This window comes from Narcine bancroftii, chromosome 4, assembly GCF_036971445.1.
Source record: "Narcine bancroftii isolate sNarBan1 chromosome 4, sNarBan1.hap1, whole genome shotgun sequence".
NCBI classification, from domain to species: domain Eukaryota; kingdom Metazoa; phylum Chordata; class Chondrichthyes; order Torpediniformes; family Narcinidae; genus Narcine; species Narcine bancroftii.
Window position 1 is genome coordinate 306,062,192 of NC_091472.1, and position 22,267 is coordinate 306,084,458.

Below are 22,267 nucleotides of genomic sequence, written 5' to 3' on the forward strand. Positions count from 1 at the left end.
TACACTCTAATGAATATTCTCCAAGAGCCGATACATGTTCCTCATATGTTACCCCTTGCATTCCTGGAATCATCCTGGTAAATCTTCTCTGAACTCTCTCCAACATGAGTGCATCCCTTCTAAGATAAGGGGCCCAAAACTGCACACAGTACTCCAACTGAGGACTCATCAGTGCCTCATAGAGCCTCAACAACACCTCTTTACTCTTCTACACTATTCCTCTTGAAATGAATGCCAACATAGCATTTGCTTTCTTTACTGGCAATCCAACCTGGTAGTTGACCTTTAGGTTTTCCGACACGAGGATCCCCAAGTCCCTTTGCACTTCCAAATTTTGAATTATTTTGGACCTTTTGGAGTGAAGTGTGGAAGGAGTGCAATGAAATGCCTTGGTGTTATTTTCATATGCTTAACTGATAAAGCAATTCACATCAAAGTGGTATCGTCACTTGACACAGACTCCTTCATTAATGCCCTTATGGCATTTTATTGCCAGGCATGGTCCAGTAAAAGAACTATGATCTGACAACAGTACTAACTTTGTGGGGCTCAACATGAATTGAAGAAAGCACTCATGGACTGAAATCGAGGTCAGATTTATGATGAACTAGTCCAGAAAGGAATCAGTTGGATCTTTCATCCCCCTGCTGGCTCACACCATGGAGGTGTGTGGCAAACATTGCGTAGATCGCTGCAAAAAAAGTTCTCAATTCCATGCAAGATGGACAAAATCTTAACAAAGAGGGTCTTTGCACAGTTTTATGTGAAGTTGAAGCTATCCGCAACAGCTGTCCAATCACTAAAACTTCTACAGATCCAAATGATCTAGATACACTTAACCAGAACCACCTTTTGCTTCTTAAGACTAACTCTTTGATGCCACCATGGCTGTTTCAGAAAGAAGTCATATATGCTTGCCGCAGTTGGAAGCATATGCAATTTATATCAGATTTGTTCTGGAAAAGATGGGTGAAAAAACATCTTCCGCTGTTGTAGGAGTGACAGAAATGGTCTAAGATCAGGAGGAATTTCACGCCCAGGGATGTCGTAATCATTGTGGACAATTCAGTGCCTTGAAATTCCTGGTTGATGGGGAAGATTGTTGATATCATTCAGGACAAAAGGGGATTTCTAGGTCAAGTTCAGATCAAGACTAAAACTGGCTTTCTGAACAGGCCAATTACCAAAATCTGTCTTTTACCAGAGTCAGAAAGTTTTGATAATTGAGTTTTATTTTGAAATTTAACTGATATATATATATATATATATATATATATATATATACACTACTATGTACTGTTTGATTTTTTTTCTTAATGATGGTAATTATTATTTTTTTAAACATAATAATTCGAGTTAATTTTCCTTTCCATAAAAACTCCCGCACTGCTCTATTCAAATCCTGAAAAAAACCCTTTGAAAGTGAACATGAAATAAATATTGAATTCAGGGGAAAATATTCATTTTAATACAATTGACCCAACCAATCATAGTTAATGGAAGATCTTTCCATTTAATCAAATCTGCTTAATCCTTTTTAATATAGGAACATAATTTAACTGATACAATGAGTGATAATTAGCATCTACAATTACATCCAAATATTTAATTTAATCTGTCCACTTTAATTTTATAATATTTTTAAATTCAGAATAATCACCTACTCTAGCTGGTAAAATTTCACTCTTATCACAATTAACTCTGTATCTGGATATTTCTTCAAATTTCAACAAACACTCTTGCAACTGCTTCACCGACTGTTCCGGTTCTGTCAAATATATCAAAACATCATCTGCAAATAAATTAATCTTATATTCTTCATTCATAACCTTCATCCCTCTAATCTCATCATTCTGCCTAATAGTCTGAGCCAACGGTTCAATAGCCAATGCAAATAAGGCTGGTGACAATAGGCAGCCATGCCAAGTTGAACGGGTCAACTTAAATGGTAAAGAAACCTGACCATTTGTCACCACCCTAGCAATCGGGTTTGTATATAAAGCTTTAACCCAACCAATAAAAAAAAAAGGGCTGAATTTAAACTTTTCTAACACCTTAAATAAAAAAATCCCATTCAACCCTATCTTTCAAAATTTAACTGATATATATACTACTATGTACTGTTTGATTTTTTATCTTAATGACGGTAATTATTATTTTTTAAACATAATAATTAGGGGCTGGTATTATAGGGATTAAATGTATTTCATGCTTGCAAACAGTCTGTTTGTGACTTTTTGTTTAACATTTTTTATGCTGTTTCCTAGAATAGCAACATCTTTGCTTCAGGGGGATAGCTAGTTTATCTGCTCACCAGGAGATAAGGGTTAGTTTAGTTGCCTTTGGTCTGCGGAATGGAGGATACAGAGAGAATGTTCTGACATTTTCTATTGTCTGTTTAACAATGTTTAACAGCTTGTAACAATTGGTCCCCCCAGCTTGTAACAATGTTTATCAACTTATAATAAACAATATTTAATATCATTTAATAAACTTTGGAAAACCCAACTTAGCTTTAGTATGAATTTGTTTGAATGAGTCATAGATAACATCAAGATTCCTTTATCCTCCAAGCTACTATAATGGAAAGTAGTTGCTGCAGATGCTCCTTGTCCCACTAAGTTCCTCCAGTAGATTGTTTTTGTCCCAGATTCCTTCATCGGCAATCTCCCATGTAACTCTGGTAGACGTTGTGCCTCACCAGCAAAGTGATCAGAAAACTTCATGAGGCTTGGTTTTGGTTCTTAAATTGTCAAGGATTTAAAAAAAAAGATCGGTATCCTTAGGGAAGATAAATTGTAAATTCCAAGCTCAGAGGGGTTTAAAAGGAAAAGGCGAGCATCAAATACCAGAAAATTTCTTTTGGAACAAACTGTGTAAGATTTAGGATTAATTTAGAATTTGACAGCCCTAGTCGAGATAATGGTGATCTTTATTGAATCAAATGCAGTTGTGCAATATTGTAAAATTCATGAATTGCAACATAACATGTGGATTTAACTTGACAAATTTATTATCCACTCCCTCCATTCTCTCATAATTTCTTGTTCTCCAAGTCTCCATCTGTACTGTCTCAGTTTTTTTATTTTTAACTCTTTCTGTTTGTAACGCTCAACATATATAAGGGTGGCCTCTTCTACCTTGTGTCACTTGCCTTGATAACTTCCACATCTTTAGGGAGATGAAGGATAAAGATTCACACTGTAGTAAAAGATCACCCATGGTTTTATGGAATGTTGGAACTCACACAAGCAGCTGAATAACCGACTCCTGTTATTTGCCATGTTAATTTCGTCAGTACTTTCTGGTTCACTCAATTCATTAAGCTGACCCTGGGACTCTTCTTCCTTTCTCTAAATCAGTGCAGTTATATTTCCACAGGGTCTGTGTCTAAGGTAACCAGAACACTGTATCTGAGGCAATAAATGATCCCTGTGACAGGGCAAACATACTACCTCCCCCTTTTCTAATTCTGGAGTCAGTTGTATGCTCCATGTGAGGAAATGTATAAATCAAGTTAAGTGGATAAATCTCCTACCCATTGAATGCATGTATTTCAAATTGGCATAATTAATATTAAAACTAGAAAATGGCAATATGACTTTGGCAAATTTCACCAAATTGAGATTACCTGTTGTGTGGATTGGCAAACTGACTGGTTTGGTAGGGGGGGGGGGTGGGGGGTGGAAACGACTGGGGGGACCAATTTTAAACGTACGTATTTTTTACCTATTTATTTTCTGCAATTTATTTTCGCTGGTTGCTTGGATTTGACTGTATTGCCATTTTCACAAAATCAGCATGCTACTCCTGTGTATACATTGATCAAAATGCATCTTCAAAGTGTCCCTTAATTACACACATAGGATGTTAGACATAATCAACCCACTGGCTGTTATGTTGGAGGTAAGCTGCAATATTCTAGCGAGAAAGCTTGACGTTATCTTGTTTGACAATGGCCTTGGATTGGTTCTGATATGGATCTGTTGGTTCATCTCGTGGCTTCTATACCATCTTACAGAAATTGAAACTTGCAGCAAATTTTGTAGAGGACAGCGAAAGTTCAGGGTGAAGTTGAATGCTTCATTGAAGTCCGGGTGGGGCGGGGGGAATCTAACTAATAACTGCTTACCTACCAAGTAGAGCCTAGCAGATTTGTTTTCAATCTATTTCTTTGCAATAATTTGCAATCAAAGCATCTGTATGTTCTAAAATCCATTTACTCATTCATCTTTGGATTTTGTAATCTATCTTGCATCTTCACATTCTCCCTAAAAGCTGTTGATTTTTCTTTTACTCTCCACAGTTCAAGGGTTTTGATCCCAATGAGTTGTGCGTCGCAACCCTGCTTTTTGAAGGTAGCAGAGAAAAGGTTCTTCAACAAGAAAAACATGTTTATGATATTGCTTCCAAAGTTGGGTAAGACTTAAAGAAAAACAGGCCAATCATGCTTCAAATTCGATTTTCTTTGTTCCAGACACATTGCAATTAGATTTCAGGTTGATAACCTTCCAAATAATAAACTTGTTTGTTGAAAACCAAAGTGCTGACTTCGTTTAAAAAAAATAAAGCCAAATGCCTCAGGGAACAAGGTTGATTTTTGTGATGTAACAGGACTTAAAAGTTTCTGTGAGGAAAAACTTGTGATGCAGCATGTAAACCAAAGACTGAGAAATGTGTTCATGGCTATTTAAAGGCATTTAGTACATTTTGGGAAGTTGCGCTATTTCCTACTTTAATTCTGCATGATTTAACATTTGGTATGCCGTTAATGAGTGTGTTTGTCAATCTATTTGTTAGTTTGAGCAAACGAGGAGGAGTAATAGGGACTCAGTAGGCCAGGCAGCAGAAAGAAAAGTGGAGAGTCAGTAGAACTTTTCAAACTGCCACGTAAAATGGGGTTAACTAGGCAATTTGCATAGTTAGCGACCCAGTTACGTGGCAATTTGAAAGGGTCCAACCGGGTACCTGACCTACCTCAGAAGTGGTCAGGGAACCCAGTGAAACTTACCCCGGCATCCTGGTCCGGCGGTTTGAAAGGGAAAATGGCTGGGACGGTTACTCTGGTGACGTTAGCACTTGCAAGCTTGCGTCACAGAGAAACCCCGGCTGAGGTGCTGCTGCTGCGATCGGGGGGAGAGTGAGTCACCGCAAAAGGGGGGAAAGTGGGGGGAAGCAACTGGGGGGGGGAGGGAGGGGCTGCGATCTGGAAGAAAGAGGGGGTTGCACTCGTGGGAAGAGTTGGGGGCTGTGATTTACGCTGGCTGAGCCATTTGACCAGCATGAGGAATTATGGGTAAGGAAGAAGGTCATTGCTCCTGCACTCCCGCATTGAGCTGACGCCGAAAACCTGAGCAGCATGTCGTGGCATCAACCACCCCCGCTTCTGTTGCGACAGTGCCACATCTCTGTGGGGAGGGTGGTGACTGATTCGGGGATGGGCCTATTGATGGCTGGTGGGGGGGGGGGGGGGAATGGGGGGAACTGATGGCCAATAGTTCCCGTGAGAGTGTGACGTGTCACCGCGTCATTGTGGGCACGGGATCCCCTTAAATTGCCGCATTGGCGATTTAGCAGGTAGGTCTGCCCGTGAATTGAAAGGTGCATCCTGCATCCACGACCCAGTAATCGTATTCTGATCTCAGGAGGACTACCCGGGTACTGCAATTTGAAAGCACCTTTTAGGTTAGCACTGTTTTTGAAGACTAGGATTGGAAGAGGAGATAAAAGGGAGCAGAGGGAAAGGCTGAGGAGGACTTAAGAGGTATAGCAGGACAAATGAACGTTCGAAAGGTGGAGAGACAAGTAAGTAAGGGAGAAGACTATTGGGGAGGGGAGTGTTGTTTGAGATGTGTGATCAAGGACAGATGGAAACAGGAAGAGGAAATTGGAAAAATCATCATGCCATCGGGTTTTGGGCCACACAGTCGATATCGATGCTGTTCAAGTTTGTATTTGTCCTGGCAATGATTAGGGCTGAGGAGAGACTTTTTCATCAGGCTTTCTTCCCTTAATTATTTACAGAAATTTTAGGTTGTGTTCTGAGTCCAGCATAATTCGTCCCATAAATAAAAATGGTGGTATGTTTCGTTGAATACAAAAGAAAAGAAATCCTTTCTCTGTTCAGTATTTCATTCCAACAGTTGTACATCAACTGGTGCTGAGTTTAAAGTTTTTTTAATGAGAAACTAAGAAATAAAAAATACACGCTGAAACTATTCCTCAAATTTGATTGCATTTGCAGAGGGAAACAGTTATTCTTTCTAAATAACAGACTTCGAGATGTGTTGAAAATCAAATTGCTGACTTAAAGAGGAAATTGCTGAACATTTCAGTGAATAAATGTTTTTATTTATATAAATTTATTTTTAGAGGCCTGGCAGCTGGAGAAGATGATGGACAACGAGGCTACATGCTAACATTTGTTATTGCTTACATTCGGGTATGTTAACCTATCTGGACTTGGGGGTTAGATTGACTTGTGTAGAAACTGCAAAACTGACAGCATGTTCAGATGTCTGTATGTATGATTAAAATAGATGTTTCTCCAGTGATATCTTCTTGATAAGTAGGTTGTTCAACCTTGGAATTTAAGTCAAAAATTATTTCTTTGAGAAAACACCATTTTTTTCCCCACTCTTATTATTTTCCACATATCCACATATGTTGGAACTGCTGTATAATCTGAATGGTGAAAATAACCAGTGGATGTACGGTGTCTGCAGCTGTTTTCTTTAAAGCCCTTGAGCGCAAATTCTCAGATCTTGGGAAATTATCAACTTTCAGGGTTTTTTTTGCCATACTAGTTTTAATGCCAATTTTGTTGAACTTACCAATTATTGTGGACCACTAGTTCCTTCCAATTTTACCAATTCATCTTCTTGGGTGATACAAAATATTTGTTTACTTTCTCTGCTATTTCTCCTCGTTCAATTTACATAGAACCCAGACTAGCTTTAGATCTTTTTCTCTATGCATGTCAGGTCAAACTCTTACAGTTAGATTTGTTTTTAATTGATTTCTACTTTACTTTTTTTTGATCATTGTTTTGACCTCCTTTACTTCTTTTAGAGAAAAAAAATCTATTTTTATTCAATACTCAGGATTAGACCAAAGAAAAAGGTTTGTACTCTCTTCAACTTCTCAAGAGCTATACTGAGCCACTTTTGTTGTAAGACTTTTTGCCTTAAGCAATATATATTGGATGTAAACTAAAATTTATTTGAATGTTGTCCTTTTAATATAGTTGATGATCATTGTTCCCTTTTAATTATGAGATCATCAATTATTTCTTTCTAACTGCGCAATATCGTTTGATGGTTATTCTTAGAAGCAAATTTAATTTCGTGGTTTATATAACACCCTGATCATCATTGTGTGGGGACCCATGTACAATTCCCACCTATGTTCTCTGCTCCATGTTATTTCTAAATGTGTCATAAATGGTAGTACTATTTCATTTACTGAGCTTCCTTCTTTACTACTCTTGTCACATTCTTTAATTATTGGACTGCCTTACCTCTTCTCCATTTTTCTTATCTCTTTTAAAGTATCCTGAAATATTTCATTCTCATTGGCTACTTTGTTATGGCTTTTTTTGTTGAAGCTTTTGGATCGCACCCATTTATTTTTATTTGTATGATTTATTCCCCTGTCCTTGGTGCATTCAAATAAAGAACCTTCAACTTTGCATTTGTACACATTTTTCTTGCCTTGAACTGGATGTTCTCATACTAATGCACTGTCCTTTCCTGGTGGACTCTGGTTTTCATTCCCTTGTTTGTTATCATCCTGCCCTGGCATTTTACTTTTTCAGTTTTGGTCTTATCATTTGATTTGTTGGTCCCACCCTGATTCATGTGCAGCCCATCTAAACAGAATAACACCTTTTCTTTCATTACTTGTGCCATTAGTGGTTGAATTGAAACCCATTTCGTGCACATCAATCTTTACAGCTTTCTATTCTACTCTGATCATATTTACCCATGTCTATTATCGCATGGCTTGAGTAGGAATCCAGAAATTATAATTTTTATGGTCAATATTTTTTAACTTGGACTGTAACTGCTCATTTCCCTTAAGCAAAAACATTGGGTTTACCCCATCTTTGCCACATGGGCCACAGCAATCTGATGTTCCCCTTCCAGTCCACGTTTCTCTCCAGGCTGAGGAGATGCATTGACCATGACACCATGCAGGCAAAAAAGCATTCAGGACTCTCACTGTGGTTACATGTCCCTGATTATCAATGCATTACTTTTCACTCGCCTAACTTGAATGACCTTTAATCCAGTACAGTTGTCAATTTGCCTATCAATTTTGCAATCTCTCTAATAGTCCATGCAGCGGTATTGTACCTGCTGAAGGGGTGAAAGGGTTCTGCTCCTGCAATGCTACCTTGTACACCCTTGTCCCACTCTCTAGGGTTATACTGCACAGCATATCCCTTCCGTCCATCAAATATCCATCCGTGCTAATCCTGCACCTTTTCAACTTTATTCTTCAATCTGAGGAATTAGACAACTGGAACTGTATCCAATTAACTTTTCCATTTTCTGATGCATCTTAGTATTAAGAACCCTGACTCCATCTTAAAATTCTGCATCGAGATTACATGACATTCGATATAGTCACCATAAATTTCTAGAGGTTTTCATCATCTCTCAATACCCAGCGGTGAGCAACAACGTGCCCTCCTCTGCCAGTCTTAGAATATTTACTTTAGTTCCATCACTGTTATCTAACCATTGGAATATTGGTAATCAATGAAAAATAACGTCCATAATTCACAGTTTGTAATTTGAAGGGAAATACCAGTATTTATGGATATTTTAAAGTTACTGCTTCGAAGCAGTTAAAAAACCCCAGTGTCTAACATTGTATTGTACATTCTTTAGGATTTGGGCATGGATTATTACATCATAGGAGAATCATTTGAAACCTCAGTTCCTTGGGACCGGTAAATCATTCTCACAGTTTTTAAAGAAAATAATGTTATTCTGCCTAACGTTTATTGTTTAATGAAATGGAGAATATTCATTATAACATTTGTTCATTTTTATCAAAAAAAGAAAGCATTTAAAAAATTTGCAATATAACTGGATCTTTCATTAAAGCATACCATTTGTGGATATCTCAATATGACCCACTGCATTCATTGTGAAGGTGATTGGATGTGGTCCAACAGGAATAAGGAATGATCATTTAAAGTCTGGCTAGTTCCCACTTCTTTTAGATCCAGAGGAATAATACACTGTAGCTTGGATTACAAAGCAATATATGTATATGTTGTGTTCTTTTATTACAATGCTGGGAGTCATTAAATTACTTTGTGTCAATGCTGGACATACACTGCATGTAGTTTCTTCATTACCATGACTTGATCATCTTTTTGTTGTGATAAACACAAAATTGAGAGAGATTAAAATCTTTGATCACCATAAGGCTCAAGTGAAACATAAATTCTACAAAAGATGCAATTAGATTTCAACCCATTGTTCATAACTATGCAATCATAATTTTAAAGTAGATACGAACATAATTCCCACTCTTAAAGACAACAAAAAAATGAGCACCAGGTTTCTTGCTCCTCCCACTTCAAACTTTTCAGTTTTCGTTGGTGCTGCCAGCATGCATTTTTTTTGGTGCATAAACTATTCCCTTTTTTGGCATGTTTTTGAAGAAATATTTCACTCTGGTTTAGTTGCAAACTTAAAAATTATAACTTAATTAGATCCTCATATCCCACCATGTGAGAAGACTGCACTTAATCTTGACCATTATAAGGAGGATGTGGCCTCTTCCACATTCAACAAGTTAATATTGGATCTGAACTTGCATTTTCCTGTAACCCTTGATATCTTTCTAGTTAGAACCAAACTCTGTCAGTCTTAGCCCTGAATATATTTTAAGTCTATTTAACTCGAGGGATCTAGATACTGGTGGCATTTATTGTCCTTCCCAATTATCTCTAATTGAACTACCATGAGTGCATAAGTAGAGAATTTAAAAAAACTGACCCAATGACTCCTCGTTTGGAATCTTAAATGGATGAACTATTACTTTAAAAACTTAATTTTAGGCAGTTCCTTGAGGGGAAGAATTCTCTAAGCATTGCCTCAGAATCTTGTATATTTCAACAAGATCACCTCTGTCTTCCATAATTCTCAGTGAGTAAAGATTCAACCTATTTAACCTTTCCTTGGTAGACTGTTCTTTCATTTTGGGATTTATTTTGAGAGGCCTTCAATCCAAGTACAGTACAACTCCGATTATCCGAAATTGGATTCCCTGAAACCCTCGTTTATCCAAAATTTTAAACATTTTTGGATAAATGAGGATATCTGAAACAAATCAGAAATCCTCATTTTTTTCAGAGCCAAACTGACCTCACAGGTTGAAAAAAAAAATCACTTGGCATGAAATTAGAACACTTGTCCTCGTTTCAGGAAACTCCGTCCCCTCTCTCTTTCCATTTCTTCTTTACCTTCCCCTATTTTCTCTCAAACTGCATGCCACTGTCGCCCAACCTCAAATGGTGGGAAGAATCCCTTGTCCCAGCATCATCAAGGGGACAGCCTCCCGGGAAGGAATTGGATCTCGGGCTCAGTGGAGTTCCCATCCCTCCCCTTCTCTCTTATCCCTTTCCCTCCCTTACACACCGGAGCTCCCAATGCCACCCAACTCCAAACCCTCCCCTAGGCCTACTGCATATGCACACCGGATTCCCTGATGTGCATATGCAGTAGGCCTAGGGGAGGATTTGGAGTTGGGACTTGGGCGTCAGGAGCTCCAGTGACCAGGGAGACAGGAGCCTCCCGACTTATGAGTGAGTGTTCCACCGGCCTGGGAAGCCTCAGCAGCAGCTGCGGGGATGTGTTGGAGATCAGCAGCGGCAGTTGGGAGATCTTGGTGATTGGCGGCAGTGTTGTGGCCAGCTTTTTTAGTGTGAGAATTAAACATTATTTTAATGCTTAAAAAGCTTTTCCTTGTGGCTTGTTGTTGTTTCAACATTAATACAAGTGATTTGCTGTTGCTACTGGGCTGATTTTAAAAATGACCAATTATCAGGTAAAAAAAGTTTATCCGACATAGGCCCGGTTCTGACCATTTTGGATAATCGGAGTTGTACTGTATTTTAAATTAGGGAACCAAATTCCTACACTGTACTCCAGGAATGAACTTGCCAGTGCCATGTACAATTCCAACAAAATTTCACTGATTTTATATTGCGTTTGCTTCGTAGTAACGTCACCTACATACTAATTGGTTTTGTATTCTGGATTGCAACATTCTGTAGTCTCTCTCCATTTAAGCAAAATTATCCTTTTATCAATGTGGTTAAAACATTTCCCCACATAAGACACCAGCTACCAATTTTTTGCCCATTTTATCTTTCTCCTCATAACTTGTTTCCCTACCTATCTTTATTTTCGACAAATATGACTACAGCACACTTGGTTTCACCATCTGTGCCAGTAATATAGGTTGTGAATAGCCTAGACACAAGCATCAATTCCTGTACACTCAAGTGGTTACAGCTTTGCCAACCTGAAAAGGACCTTTTTGTACTAACTTTTCTGTTGGTTTAGTTGCCAGTTATTTTTCAACACTAATGTGCCCATCCCCCACTGCCATGTCAATCTCACTGTCCATACTCGTATATCTTGGTTAATCAGTTAAATTTTGCTGAATTATATGACTACAAAATAAATAGAAGTGGAATAATATATAATATGCTACTCTTAAAGTTGCAAAATTAAATTCATTCATAATGATTTTTTTAAGTGACTTTTACCAGCATATATTAAACAACCATATTTTCATTTGTTAATAACTTCAAGATTTTGTTTTTAGGGTGCTTGACCTCTGCAGGAATGTCAAGGAGAAAATAATTAGAGAATGTAAAGAAAAGGGTGTTCAGTTTCCACCTCTTGCCACATGCAGGTAAATTCTTTTACTCTGGTTCTCACAATGTTCTATTCTTCTGATCCATAATGTCCAGAAAATCCATGACTGCTTAGGTTTCTCTTTCCCTCTCTTTCCATTCACCAGCATTTAATTTGTCCTTTCTGGGGAAGAGCCATCTTGACTAGCATTTCCCTACTTGACCTTACTGAACATTGAAATGCATCATGTTGGGATATAGTTTCCAAATTGTTACGGGTGGTTGTTAGAATAATGTCTACACAAAAGCTGATCACACTAATTGTTTGCTTCATTCATCAGGCTTGGTTAGAAATAGACATTCATCATAATTACCGTAATTTGTCATTTCTTTGCATTGAGATGTTTTTAGAATAAATAAACGTTTATTTTAGCCATGGGGAAGAAAAACATAAGCTTGTTTAATTCACAATTACAAAATAAAGTCAACATTAGCAATTGTCCCTGTGGAAGATTAATATCAAGTGTCATCAAATATATCTAATATGTATAATAAATACATAAAAATATATAATAAATATAAAAGGTATACCTGGTCTGGATTAAGTGCTCTGCATTTATAATGTGAATTTTAAATAATTTTTAAATTAGGTTTTAGTTAATTTTGCTCTGGGGGTTAGTGTTGGTAACTGGAGAAAACCACAATTTGAGTTCCATTTCCATTGTCCTATGTTTTAGCATTGTCACTCTACTTCTGAGCAGCAACTCTTTACTGCTACCCAGAATATCCTGTTGTATGCAAAACCCCCGGTAGTTTTTTATGGTGTGGGGGTGGGGGGGGGGGGGGAAAGAATGCTGGAAATGCACAAGTTACTGAACACAATTCAAAAGGCAAAGGCATTTTGATCATAAAATCGTTTCTCTGTATAGATTATAACAGCTTCTGTTATCGAAAAATTTTGCTTTCTATTTTTTTTAAAACCCAAAGTTGAGTCAAATTTAAAATTTATTGCCAGGGTTCATACATGTTGTTAAATACAACCGTGAAATTATTTTTCCTCCGGGCCAGGCAGAACTTCTATTTATTAGTAACTATATACGACACTTTCCATTTTCTAATATTTCCCAATTTCAAAACGTGTTATCTTCAAAGAAACGCAAGGACGATATTCCGAATTACTATCTTATCAATCCAATAAACCAAATTCTGTAGATGCATATTTATGGACCTTTCATGGTTCTCTGAAGAATGAGAAAGCAGGCTCCGAGTCTGCACTGATATTACGACATGTGATGTCATAGTAATTATGGTAACACTACAAACAATACTTATCCTTAAAGCACAAAATTACTAAGAAGCAAAAACACAAGGTTTTAACCTTTACAGTAACTGTATTCAAGAAGAAAAATGTGTGTACAAAAGAAAGGAATGTAGACTATGTAAATATGGAAACATAAATATTCAGTAGTAAATAATCTTCAAAGTAAGAATCTTTAAATGAGTCTCTGATTGAGTGTTGTTTAGGAGTCTGATGGTGGAGGGGGTAGCAACTATTCGTGAATCTAGTGGTATGAGCCTTTTGGCATCTATACCTCTTTTCTGATGACAGTAGCAAGGATAGAGCGCGTCCTAGGTGGTGTGGATCACGATAATTGATGATGCTCTCCAACTGCCAAGTTCTACGCAGATGTTCTCGATGGAGGGGAGAGTTTTTCCTGTTATTTAGGCTGGGTCCACTATCTTTCTGCTCAGAGGTATTGGTGCCCCCATCCCAGGCTGTGATGCTGCCGGTCAGCACACATTTCAGTACACATCTGTAGAAGCTTTCCAAGGTTTCTGATGACGTACCGAACCTCCGCAAACTCCTGAGGAAGTAGAGGCACTGACGTGCTTTTGTCTTGATGACGTTAGTATGATGGATCCAGGAAAGGTCCTCCAAGATGGTGGCTCCCAGGAACTTAAATTTGTTCACCCTCGCCACTTCTCATTCCCCAGTGTACACCTCTGGATTTCCTTTCCTGATGTCTATAATCAGCTCCTTGGTTTTGGTGACATATACCCCTTTTACACAGAGATCCCCCTTAATTGTGAACGACCTGTGTTTAAAGCCAGATTGGGTTGTTTACACTGAAATAAGAAAAGGCAGGTCGAAACACATTGGCTACTCCCCCCATTCCATGTTCGTTGCATTTAGACAGGTAGGTGAAGCAGTTAAAAGGCAGTTAATTCTTTTAAGGGCTTTGTAAAAAGAGTAATTGAGTGAGAGATTGTTGTTAGTACACCATTCAGCAAAGTTTTCAGTCTCTCTTCTGTATGCTGACTCATTACCCCTTTTTATACAGCCCACACCTGTGGTACTGTGAGCAAATGTATAAATGGCATTGATGTTGTACTAAGCCACATAATTAGGAGTAAATAGAGTAGTCTAGGGGGTTAAGTACGCAACTCTGTGGTGATCTAGTACTGATGCCAAATGTGGATGAGATGTACTTGCCAATAAACACTGAAGTCTGGACGTGAGTAAATCCAGGATCCAATTGCACACGGGGTATTGAGACCCAGGTCTTGGAGTTTTGCTGATTAGTTTTGAGGTGTTGAATGCTGAGCTGTAGTCAATAAAGGGCACCCTGATGTAGGCATCTTAGTTGTCCAGGTGTTCCAGGGTTTTGTGTAGAGCCAGAGAGATGGCATCTGCATCTGTTACTGTGGAGGGCAAATTGGAACGGATCCATGTTGCTGGTCAGACAGGGACTGATTGATATACTTCAACACCAGTCTCTCAAAATATTTTATCTATGTGGATGTGAGTACCACTGGTTGGTAGTCATTTAGGTAGGTTAGCACACTCTTCTTGGGCTCTGGTACGATTGAGGCCTGTTTGATACCATTGGGTGCCACGCCCAGTTGGACTGAGATATTGAAAATATCCATAAATATGTTGGCAGGTTGGTCAGCAGAGGTTTTCAGTACTTGGCCAGGTACTCCATCTGGATGAAATGGTTTCCTTGGATTCACTCTCTTGAAGACAGACCTCACATCATCCTCAGATACTGACAGTAGAGCATCATCAGGACGTGGGGGTGTACAGTGGTTCTTCCCTGTTTTGGTGTAGAATTCATTGAGTTTATCTGAGAGTGAAGCTTTGGTGTCTCCTATTGTACTGGATTTGTAGCAGGTTATGCCATTTAGGCCCTGTTTCAACTGTCAGATATCATCCTTGTCTAGGATCTCCACTTTGCCTAGGAGATGGCTTTCCGTCGGTCTTACCTGTGCCTTGGGCTTGATGCCTGAGATCTGGCTCTCAGGAATTTCCAAATTTCATTGTCCATCCAGGGCTTTTGGTTGGGGAAAACCCTGGACAATAAAATCCATCGCAGCCTTGGTGAAATCATTCAGATCCTCAACTGAGTTCTAGAGCACAGCCCAATCCACAAACTCGAGGCACTCCTGTAAAATTCTTCAGCTTCCTGTGATCATCTTCTTGCTGTCCTAATCTCTGGAGCCTCTCTTTTTAGGATCTGTCTGTATGCAGGTAGAAGGAGTACCACCAGATAACTCATGTTTGTATTTCTGGAACATAGAACGCAACTGTACAATATAGGCCCTTTGGCCCTTGTTGTGCTGACCTAATCACTTACTCTAACAACTGCACAGAATCTCCCTACTGCATAATCCTTTGTATTTTTTCAGTTTCATGCAGCTAACTGATACTGTACCTGCGTCCACCACCAGCAGTGCATTCCAGGCACCCACCAAGCTCTGCGGAAAACTTTCCCCTTACACCCACTGTATTTATGGCCAAACCCCTCAAAGTTATTCCCCCTCGTGTTGGCCATTTAAGCCCTGGGAAAAAGCCTCTGGTCATTCACCACTCCAAGGAGAAAAGACTAGGTTCATTCAGCCTATCCTCATAAAACATGCTCTCCAATCCAAGCAACATCTTTGTGGGCCTGCTCTATAGCTTCTCTATAGTATCCACATCCTTCCTGGAATGAGGTGATAAGAACAGAACATATTTCCTTTCATTCTCTTCCCTCCCCACCCTATCACCTCTGTCCATCGACCTGAAGAGGCATATCCTAAAGGAATCCTGAGTGTGTAAGAAAGAAAGAAAAGCTGTAAACTGAATCCACTTGCATTTGCTGTCTAGCCCCTTCTAATCCAGAATTGGACTAATTAAAGTATTACTTACAAGAGAATTTTCACGGTTGCCAACCTTGCAACTTTCAGCTTGATTTGATTAATGTGTTTGGGTCATGCGTAGATTGGGCCCTTGAGTCTACCTTGTCTGTGCTCGCCATGATGTCACTCTAAGATAATCCCATCTGTTTGCACATCATCTCCACCCTTCTATTCCCTTCCTGTTCCCGCGTTCAACTGTCATATCTGTTTCTACCACCTCCACTGGCAGTATGCTTCAGGTAGCTACCATTCTGCCAAAATAAATTATCTCTCAAACCTTCTTTAAATCTTTCGCCCTCACAAATCTTCGCTCTCTAGCATTTGACTTGTCCATCCCAAGAATATCACTTCATCTATTCTATGCCATGATTTCATTCGCTTCCACCAGGTTACCTCTCAAACTCTAATCTCCAGAGAAAAAAATCCAAGTTTGCTCAATGAAGGCAATATCCTGGCCAAGTTTTTTTTTGTTGCACCCTCTCCAAAGACTCTGCATGCTTCCTATTGTGTGCCAACCAGAGAAGTAACTCTAAATAGGGCCTATTCAAAGTTTTATACAGCTGAAACACAACTTCCCTTTTCTATTCAAAGGCTCAAGCAGGATTTGTATCTTCTTTACCAATCCATCAACTTTTGTTTCTCCTTTCAGAGAATAATTGGGCTTGCACTTCAGGATCCTTCCAAAATCCATCACCTTGCATTTGGCTGGATAATACTTCATCTATAATTCCTCCATCCAAATTTCCAACTGTCCTATACCCTGCTGCTCCTCTTGACAACCTTCCTTTCTTTCCACACCATCACCAATTTTCATGTCATCTTTAAACTTGTACCAAATCAATATATATTTTTTAAATTAAATCATCAATAAATTACAAACAACATGGATTCCAGCACTGATACTTGTGGAAAGCTACAGGTCATGAACTACTAGTGAAAAAATCACCCCTCAACCACTATCCTTCATCTTCTCTGACTAATTTTGCATCCCATTTTCCATTTTCCAACTTATTGTGGATTTCACATGACTTGATATTCTGGATCAACTGACTAAGAGGGACCTTGTAGACTGATTCACTAAAATCCATTTAGACAACATCAATCATCTTTATCACCTCCTCAAAAACACAATCAAATTTTTAAGGCAAGGTTCCACATGCAAATGACCTTCTTTTCCTTTGAGTGGACTTGCTTCCCAATGTATGTAAAAAATACATAAGATTATTAATGTACAATGTCTCCATTTCACTGTTAAGCAAAGACACCTATTCACCATATTCTTGTGCTCTAGAGCTCCTTTCATCTAACACTTTGCAGTGTTAAAAGAACTTTCTGGAACTATCAGGCCAACTCAAGTCAATCAAAATACATGTTAAAAATAATAATGGCAAGGATGATACAATTAAAAAGATTGTCAAGTATTTTGTCTGTAAGATTATCTAACATAATTTTGTTTTCGTTGACAGAGTCACTCAAACTTATGATGCTGGAGCTTGTGTCTATTTCTACTTTGCGTTTAACTACAGAGGTATAAGTGATCCCATTGCTGTATTTGAGCAAATTGAGGTAACTGTCTAAGTACATCATCTCTACCATCTCCATCCACCCTCACAGCCTTTTTTGCACATCTCAGGCCAAGTTTAAAAAAAAAAAATATTGTTCAACAACAGTTGCATCATGTTAATTGAAAATATTAATTTCCTTGTGGACTGACCTGTCATTTAGTGGTCAACTATTTATGTAGTCAATCCAGGTCTCTGAAATTCTTGGTGAAATGAATTTGATACTGCGTGAGCCAGTATCGGGTTTTGCAGGCCACAAAGTGGAATTGTTGTTTTTAATTGATGAGCCACATGGGATTGAGAGTGTCCTGCAGCACCCAAGGAAACCACTCTCATTCAGACAAACCCACCAAGTTTTGGACTTAGGAAGATGTAATTTAAAAAAAAAACACTGCTGGAGACTTTGGTCAGTTTGGTGCAGTTTTTGGTCTGATGAGATAATGGGAGCCATTACAGTACAGGTGGCGGGTAGATGTAGCCCGACGGGGGCATGGATCCAGTGGGTGAAATGTGTGGATAGTAAGTGGATGGAACCAGGAAGGAGTCTAAAATGTGTGATGTGGGGTTGGTATCATACAAGGAACAAAAATAGGGGGACTGGAGATGGATTGGAAGGAGAGGGAGAGGAGAAGAACGCAGGAAGTAAGTGTTATCTGAAATTGGAAAATTCATTGTTCAAGGATAAGATTAAAGATTGATTATTCTTTTAATTTTCTCTTTTCTTAATTTGCAATCTCACTCATTTTGAACAGTTTCTGGTTATCAGGCATTTAAAAACTGTAAAGACCTCATTGGTTTTGACAAAAGGCAAGAGCCCCATCTCAAACTGTACCTCCATCCAGGAAGTCAGGGCGTCCTGATGGCAGGGCTTCAGGATGATACTACTTGATGCCTCACTGATGTGCAGAGGGCCAGTCCTCTGCATCCAGCCCATGCAACTGCAAGTGGGAGTCCCTAATTTTATTTTTTATAGGACATATAGCATGGTAACAAGTCCTTTTGGCCCACAAGCCATTACTGCCCCATTACACCCAATCGACCTACAAACCCCACCTCACGCATTTTTGAACAGTGGGAGGAAACCAGAGCCTTTGGGGAAAACCCACGCGGACTCAGGGAGAATATACCAACTCCTTACAGACAGTGCGGGATTTGAACCCTGGTCCGATTGCTGGCGCTGTAATGGTGTTGCGCTAACTGTGAGGTTGACTTGTTGGTTGAATCGAGGACAGATTGGCCCATAATTATTGGGACAAACAGTCCTGATGGCAAACCAATGTTAACCAAAACGACACCACCAATGAAAACTTTTCCCAACCTGTTTCTTATGTAGCAAAGAATTTAAAAGGTTTACATCAAATTTGGACATGCCATGAAATCTTTATTTTTGAAAGATCTGTGAACTGGTATGGTTTAAAACAGCTTTGATTAAAAAAACAGAACAGGAAATAGAAAGGCTAATTTCAATGATTAAATGCAGATTTCCTCGAGGATCACCAAGGTGGATTTTGTACATCATTGCATCACAAGGACTTTAGTGCATCCTTTGACAAGGCAGGTTAGACTGGATGACGTGTGATCCAAGGGGAGCTGGCCCTTTGAATTTTAAGTTAACTTAGTGTAAGGTGTCAGAGGGTAGTACTGAAGGGATGTTTTTTTATTGATTGGAGGCTTGTAACCAGCGATGTGCTACAAGGATTGGTGCTGGATCTCCCTTTGTTAATTCACATGAATAGTTTGGATGGCACTGTAATTAAGATGATTAGTAAGTTTGCAGATGAGATCAAAATTGGCAGTGTAGTGGACAGTGAGGAAGAAAAGTGGGCCAAGGAGTGGCAAATATAATTTAACTCTGAAAAGCGTGAGATGTAGCATCTTGGTAAATCAAACCAGGGTAGGGCTTGGGCAGTGAGTGGCAAGGCCCTGGAGAGTGTTCGAGAACAAGGAGACATAGAGGTACAGGTACTTTGTTCCTGTAAAATGGCAACTCTGGTAGATGAGGTGACGAAGACGATATTGGCATGCTCACATTGATTGGATGGGATATTAAATAAGAAAGTTGGAACCTCATGGTTCATCTGTACAAGGCACTGGTGCGATCAAATTTAGTTCTGAAGTTGTAGTTCTGGTTGCTCAGCTATAAGAAGGGCATTACTAAATTGGAAGAGGATATTTACCAGGATGTGTCCAAGACTAGAGGGCTTGAGTTATAGTGGGAGGTTAGATAGGCTGGATATCTATTTCCTAGAGTGTAAGGAGGCTGAAGGGTGATCTTAAAGAGCTTTGGAAAATTATGAGGGGCTTGAATAAAATGAATGCTCAGTCTTTTTCCCAGGGTAGCCAACTCTTGAACTAGAGGGTATAGGTTTAAGGGGAGAGATGGTAGAGGGGCAATCTTTTCACTCAGAAGGTGGTTCCTGTCTGGAACAAGCTGCTAGAGGAAGCTGTAGAAGTGGTGCAGTTTTGATATTCAAAACTCTTTTGGACAGATAGATAGGAAGGACTTTTAAGATGTTCCAAATGCAGGCAAATGGGACTGGCCCAGAATGTGAAAAGGCGGCATGGAGCAGTTGGGCCAAAAGGCATGTTCCATGCTATTTGATTTGACTCTATTTGAGATTTGAAATTCTTGAACATAAAAATCAATTGGCAAGTGTCGTGTCCCAGCTTAGTTGTGTGTCACAGATGACTAAAGCAGTATTTAAAACATTCAAAATCTATTAAGTAATATAAACCGTTAAATGTCATAATTATGTTATAACATAATTACTTTATTTGGATTTTTAATGCAATAAATTCCAAAAGTGTTAATGCTTAGTTCGTTGCTCACAGTTGTCTTATTCGAAAACCATAATTATACAGCATGGAACAGGCCATTTGGCCCAACTAGTTCTCGTCGACCAACCTGATATTCTGGTCAAATCCCATATCACTAGAATGAATGGGAAATGGTCTCTATAACAAGGCCAATCTGCTGTGATGTTTTGAGTGGATTTCCCACATTTCGGGATGGGGAATTGCGGCAACTTTATGCTCCCTTGCTGGATTTCATGATGAAAAAGGCTGAACAGCTGTCAGTAATGTTGGGAATAATAATAATTCTGGAAAATTCTTGCAATTAATGCAGGATCTGTGCCATTTCCCATTCATTGCCAGATCTGGGCCTGTGTGACATACAAATTGCTGCACCATGAATTTGAGCAATTGGAGGATGAATTGAATGTTTCATGAGGAATTCCATAAATTCTTTTAGACATTTTATAATCTTGGATCAAATCAACTCCAAGATAATTTACTTACCTTCACATATTCCCACCCAGGGAATGTTTCAAATAAACACTGTCCAATCCAATGATACACGTGCTCAACATTTTGGGGATATTAAATTATTTTGAAATGTTCAAAAACATGCAGATGTTAATAGAAATAATTCATATTATCTGTCGTAACTAGTGTTCATAAATACAAAATTGTGGAGTAGTCAATAAACTGAGAACAAATGGTATAGATTGTACTTAACTAAATGCTGTGATTATTTTTATTAAATCAGGCTTCAGCCAGAGAGGAAATACTTGAGAATGGAGGAAGTCTTTCTCACCATCACGGAGGTAAGCACATTTTTCATCTTGCCAGGTTTTCTAGTTCACTCAGTCCTTTCAGACGTGCTCTAATTGCATTTCATGGAGTTCCACTTCCCTCAGTTCTCATTGTAAATGTAAACAGTGAAGCGTAAAGTTTACTTTTTCATTTGGCAGATTAATTTATTCACCTTCTCCAGAAAGCTGAAGCTCATTGTAGTTAGGCCAAGTTGAGCTGGATTCAGGCATGAATGAGTTCCTTAACACAACACAATTACAATCTTTTCAAAAATCTGCACTTTCCCACAATTGTTTGATCCTTGAAATGGAGCCAAAAGCATTGGACAATCCAAGAATTTTGCGTTGATCCAGAATATTAAGACAAATGGGATCCATAGGAACTTGTAGATTAGATTCAAAATTAGCTCGACCATAGAAAACAGAGGGTTGTTGTGTAGGGGTGTTATTGTGACTGGAGGGCCAATGCAATAAAATAAATAATTTGGATAAGAATACAGTGGGATAATTGGTAAGTTTTGTCAGATGACTTGCAAATTAGTGTTATGGATGAGGAAGGTTATCAAATGATTCAGCAATATGTAGACCAGTTGGAAATATGGGGAGAGAAGTAGCATTTGGAGTTTAATCCTGGCAAATGCGAAGTGTTGCTTTTTGGAAGAGTATTCAGGATGTGACATTATCTTTGTAAACAGTGATGTACCAGAGGGATAATAAATCCTCAAAAATGCTGGAGGAACACGGCAGGTCACACAGCATCCATCAGAGGAAAATGTATAACCGACATTTTGGGCCTGAGATCTTCTTAAAGATATGAAGAACTTCCCCTGAAGAAGTTCTTCCATGAATGCTGTGTGACCTGCTGAGTTCCTCTAGCATTGTGTTTTCTCTACAATCAAAGTTCAAATTTATTGTTGAGTACATAACTTTCAACCTTGAGATTTTTTTCCCCCACGGGTCAGGCAGAATTTCTACTTATCGGTAACTGTACTCTAGAAGAAAGATGTGTATACAAAAAAAAAGAAATGCACCCAAAAACT

The 22,267-nt window shown here is 38.8% G+C and overlaps 1 protein-coding gene across 3 annotated transcripts in view; it reads left to right on the top strand.

The window, feature by feature from the left end:
• The window catches only part of agps (alkylglycerone phosphate synthase), a 182,172-nt gene that overhangs the window by 143,824 nt on the left and 16,081 nt on the right, over positions 1-22,267 (top strand). For all 3 annotated transcript variants that reach the window (XM_069935825.1, XM_069935826.1, XM_069935827.1), the window contains exons 14-19: positions 4,307-4,419; positions 6,373-6,442; positions 8,898-8,959; positions 11,857-11,946; positions 17,536-17,635; positions 21,182-21,239. In XM_069935825.1, the coding sequence (XP_069791926.1) occupies positions 4,307-4,419; positions 6,373-6,442; positions 8,898-8,959; positions 11,857-11,946; positions 17,536-17,635; positions 21,182-21,239 (493 nt within the window). The remainder of the gene's footprint in view (positions 1-4,306; positions 4,420-6,372; positions 6,443-8,897; positions 8,960-11,856; positions 11,947-17,535; positions 17,636-21,181; positions 21,240-22,267) is intronic.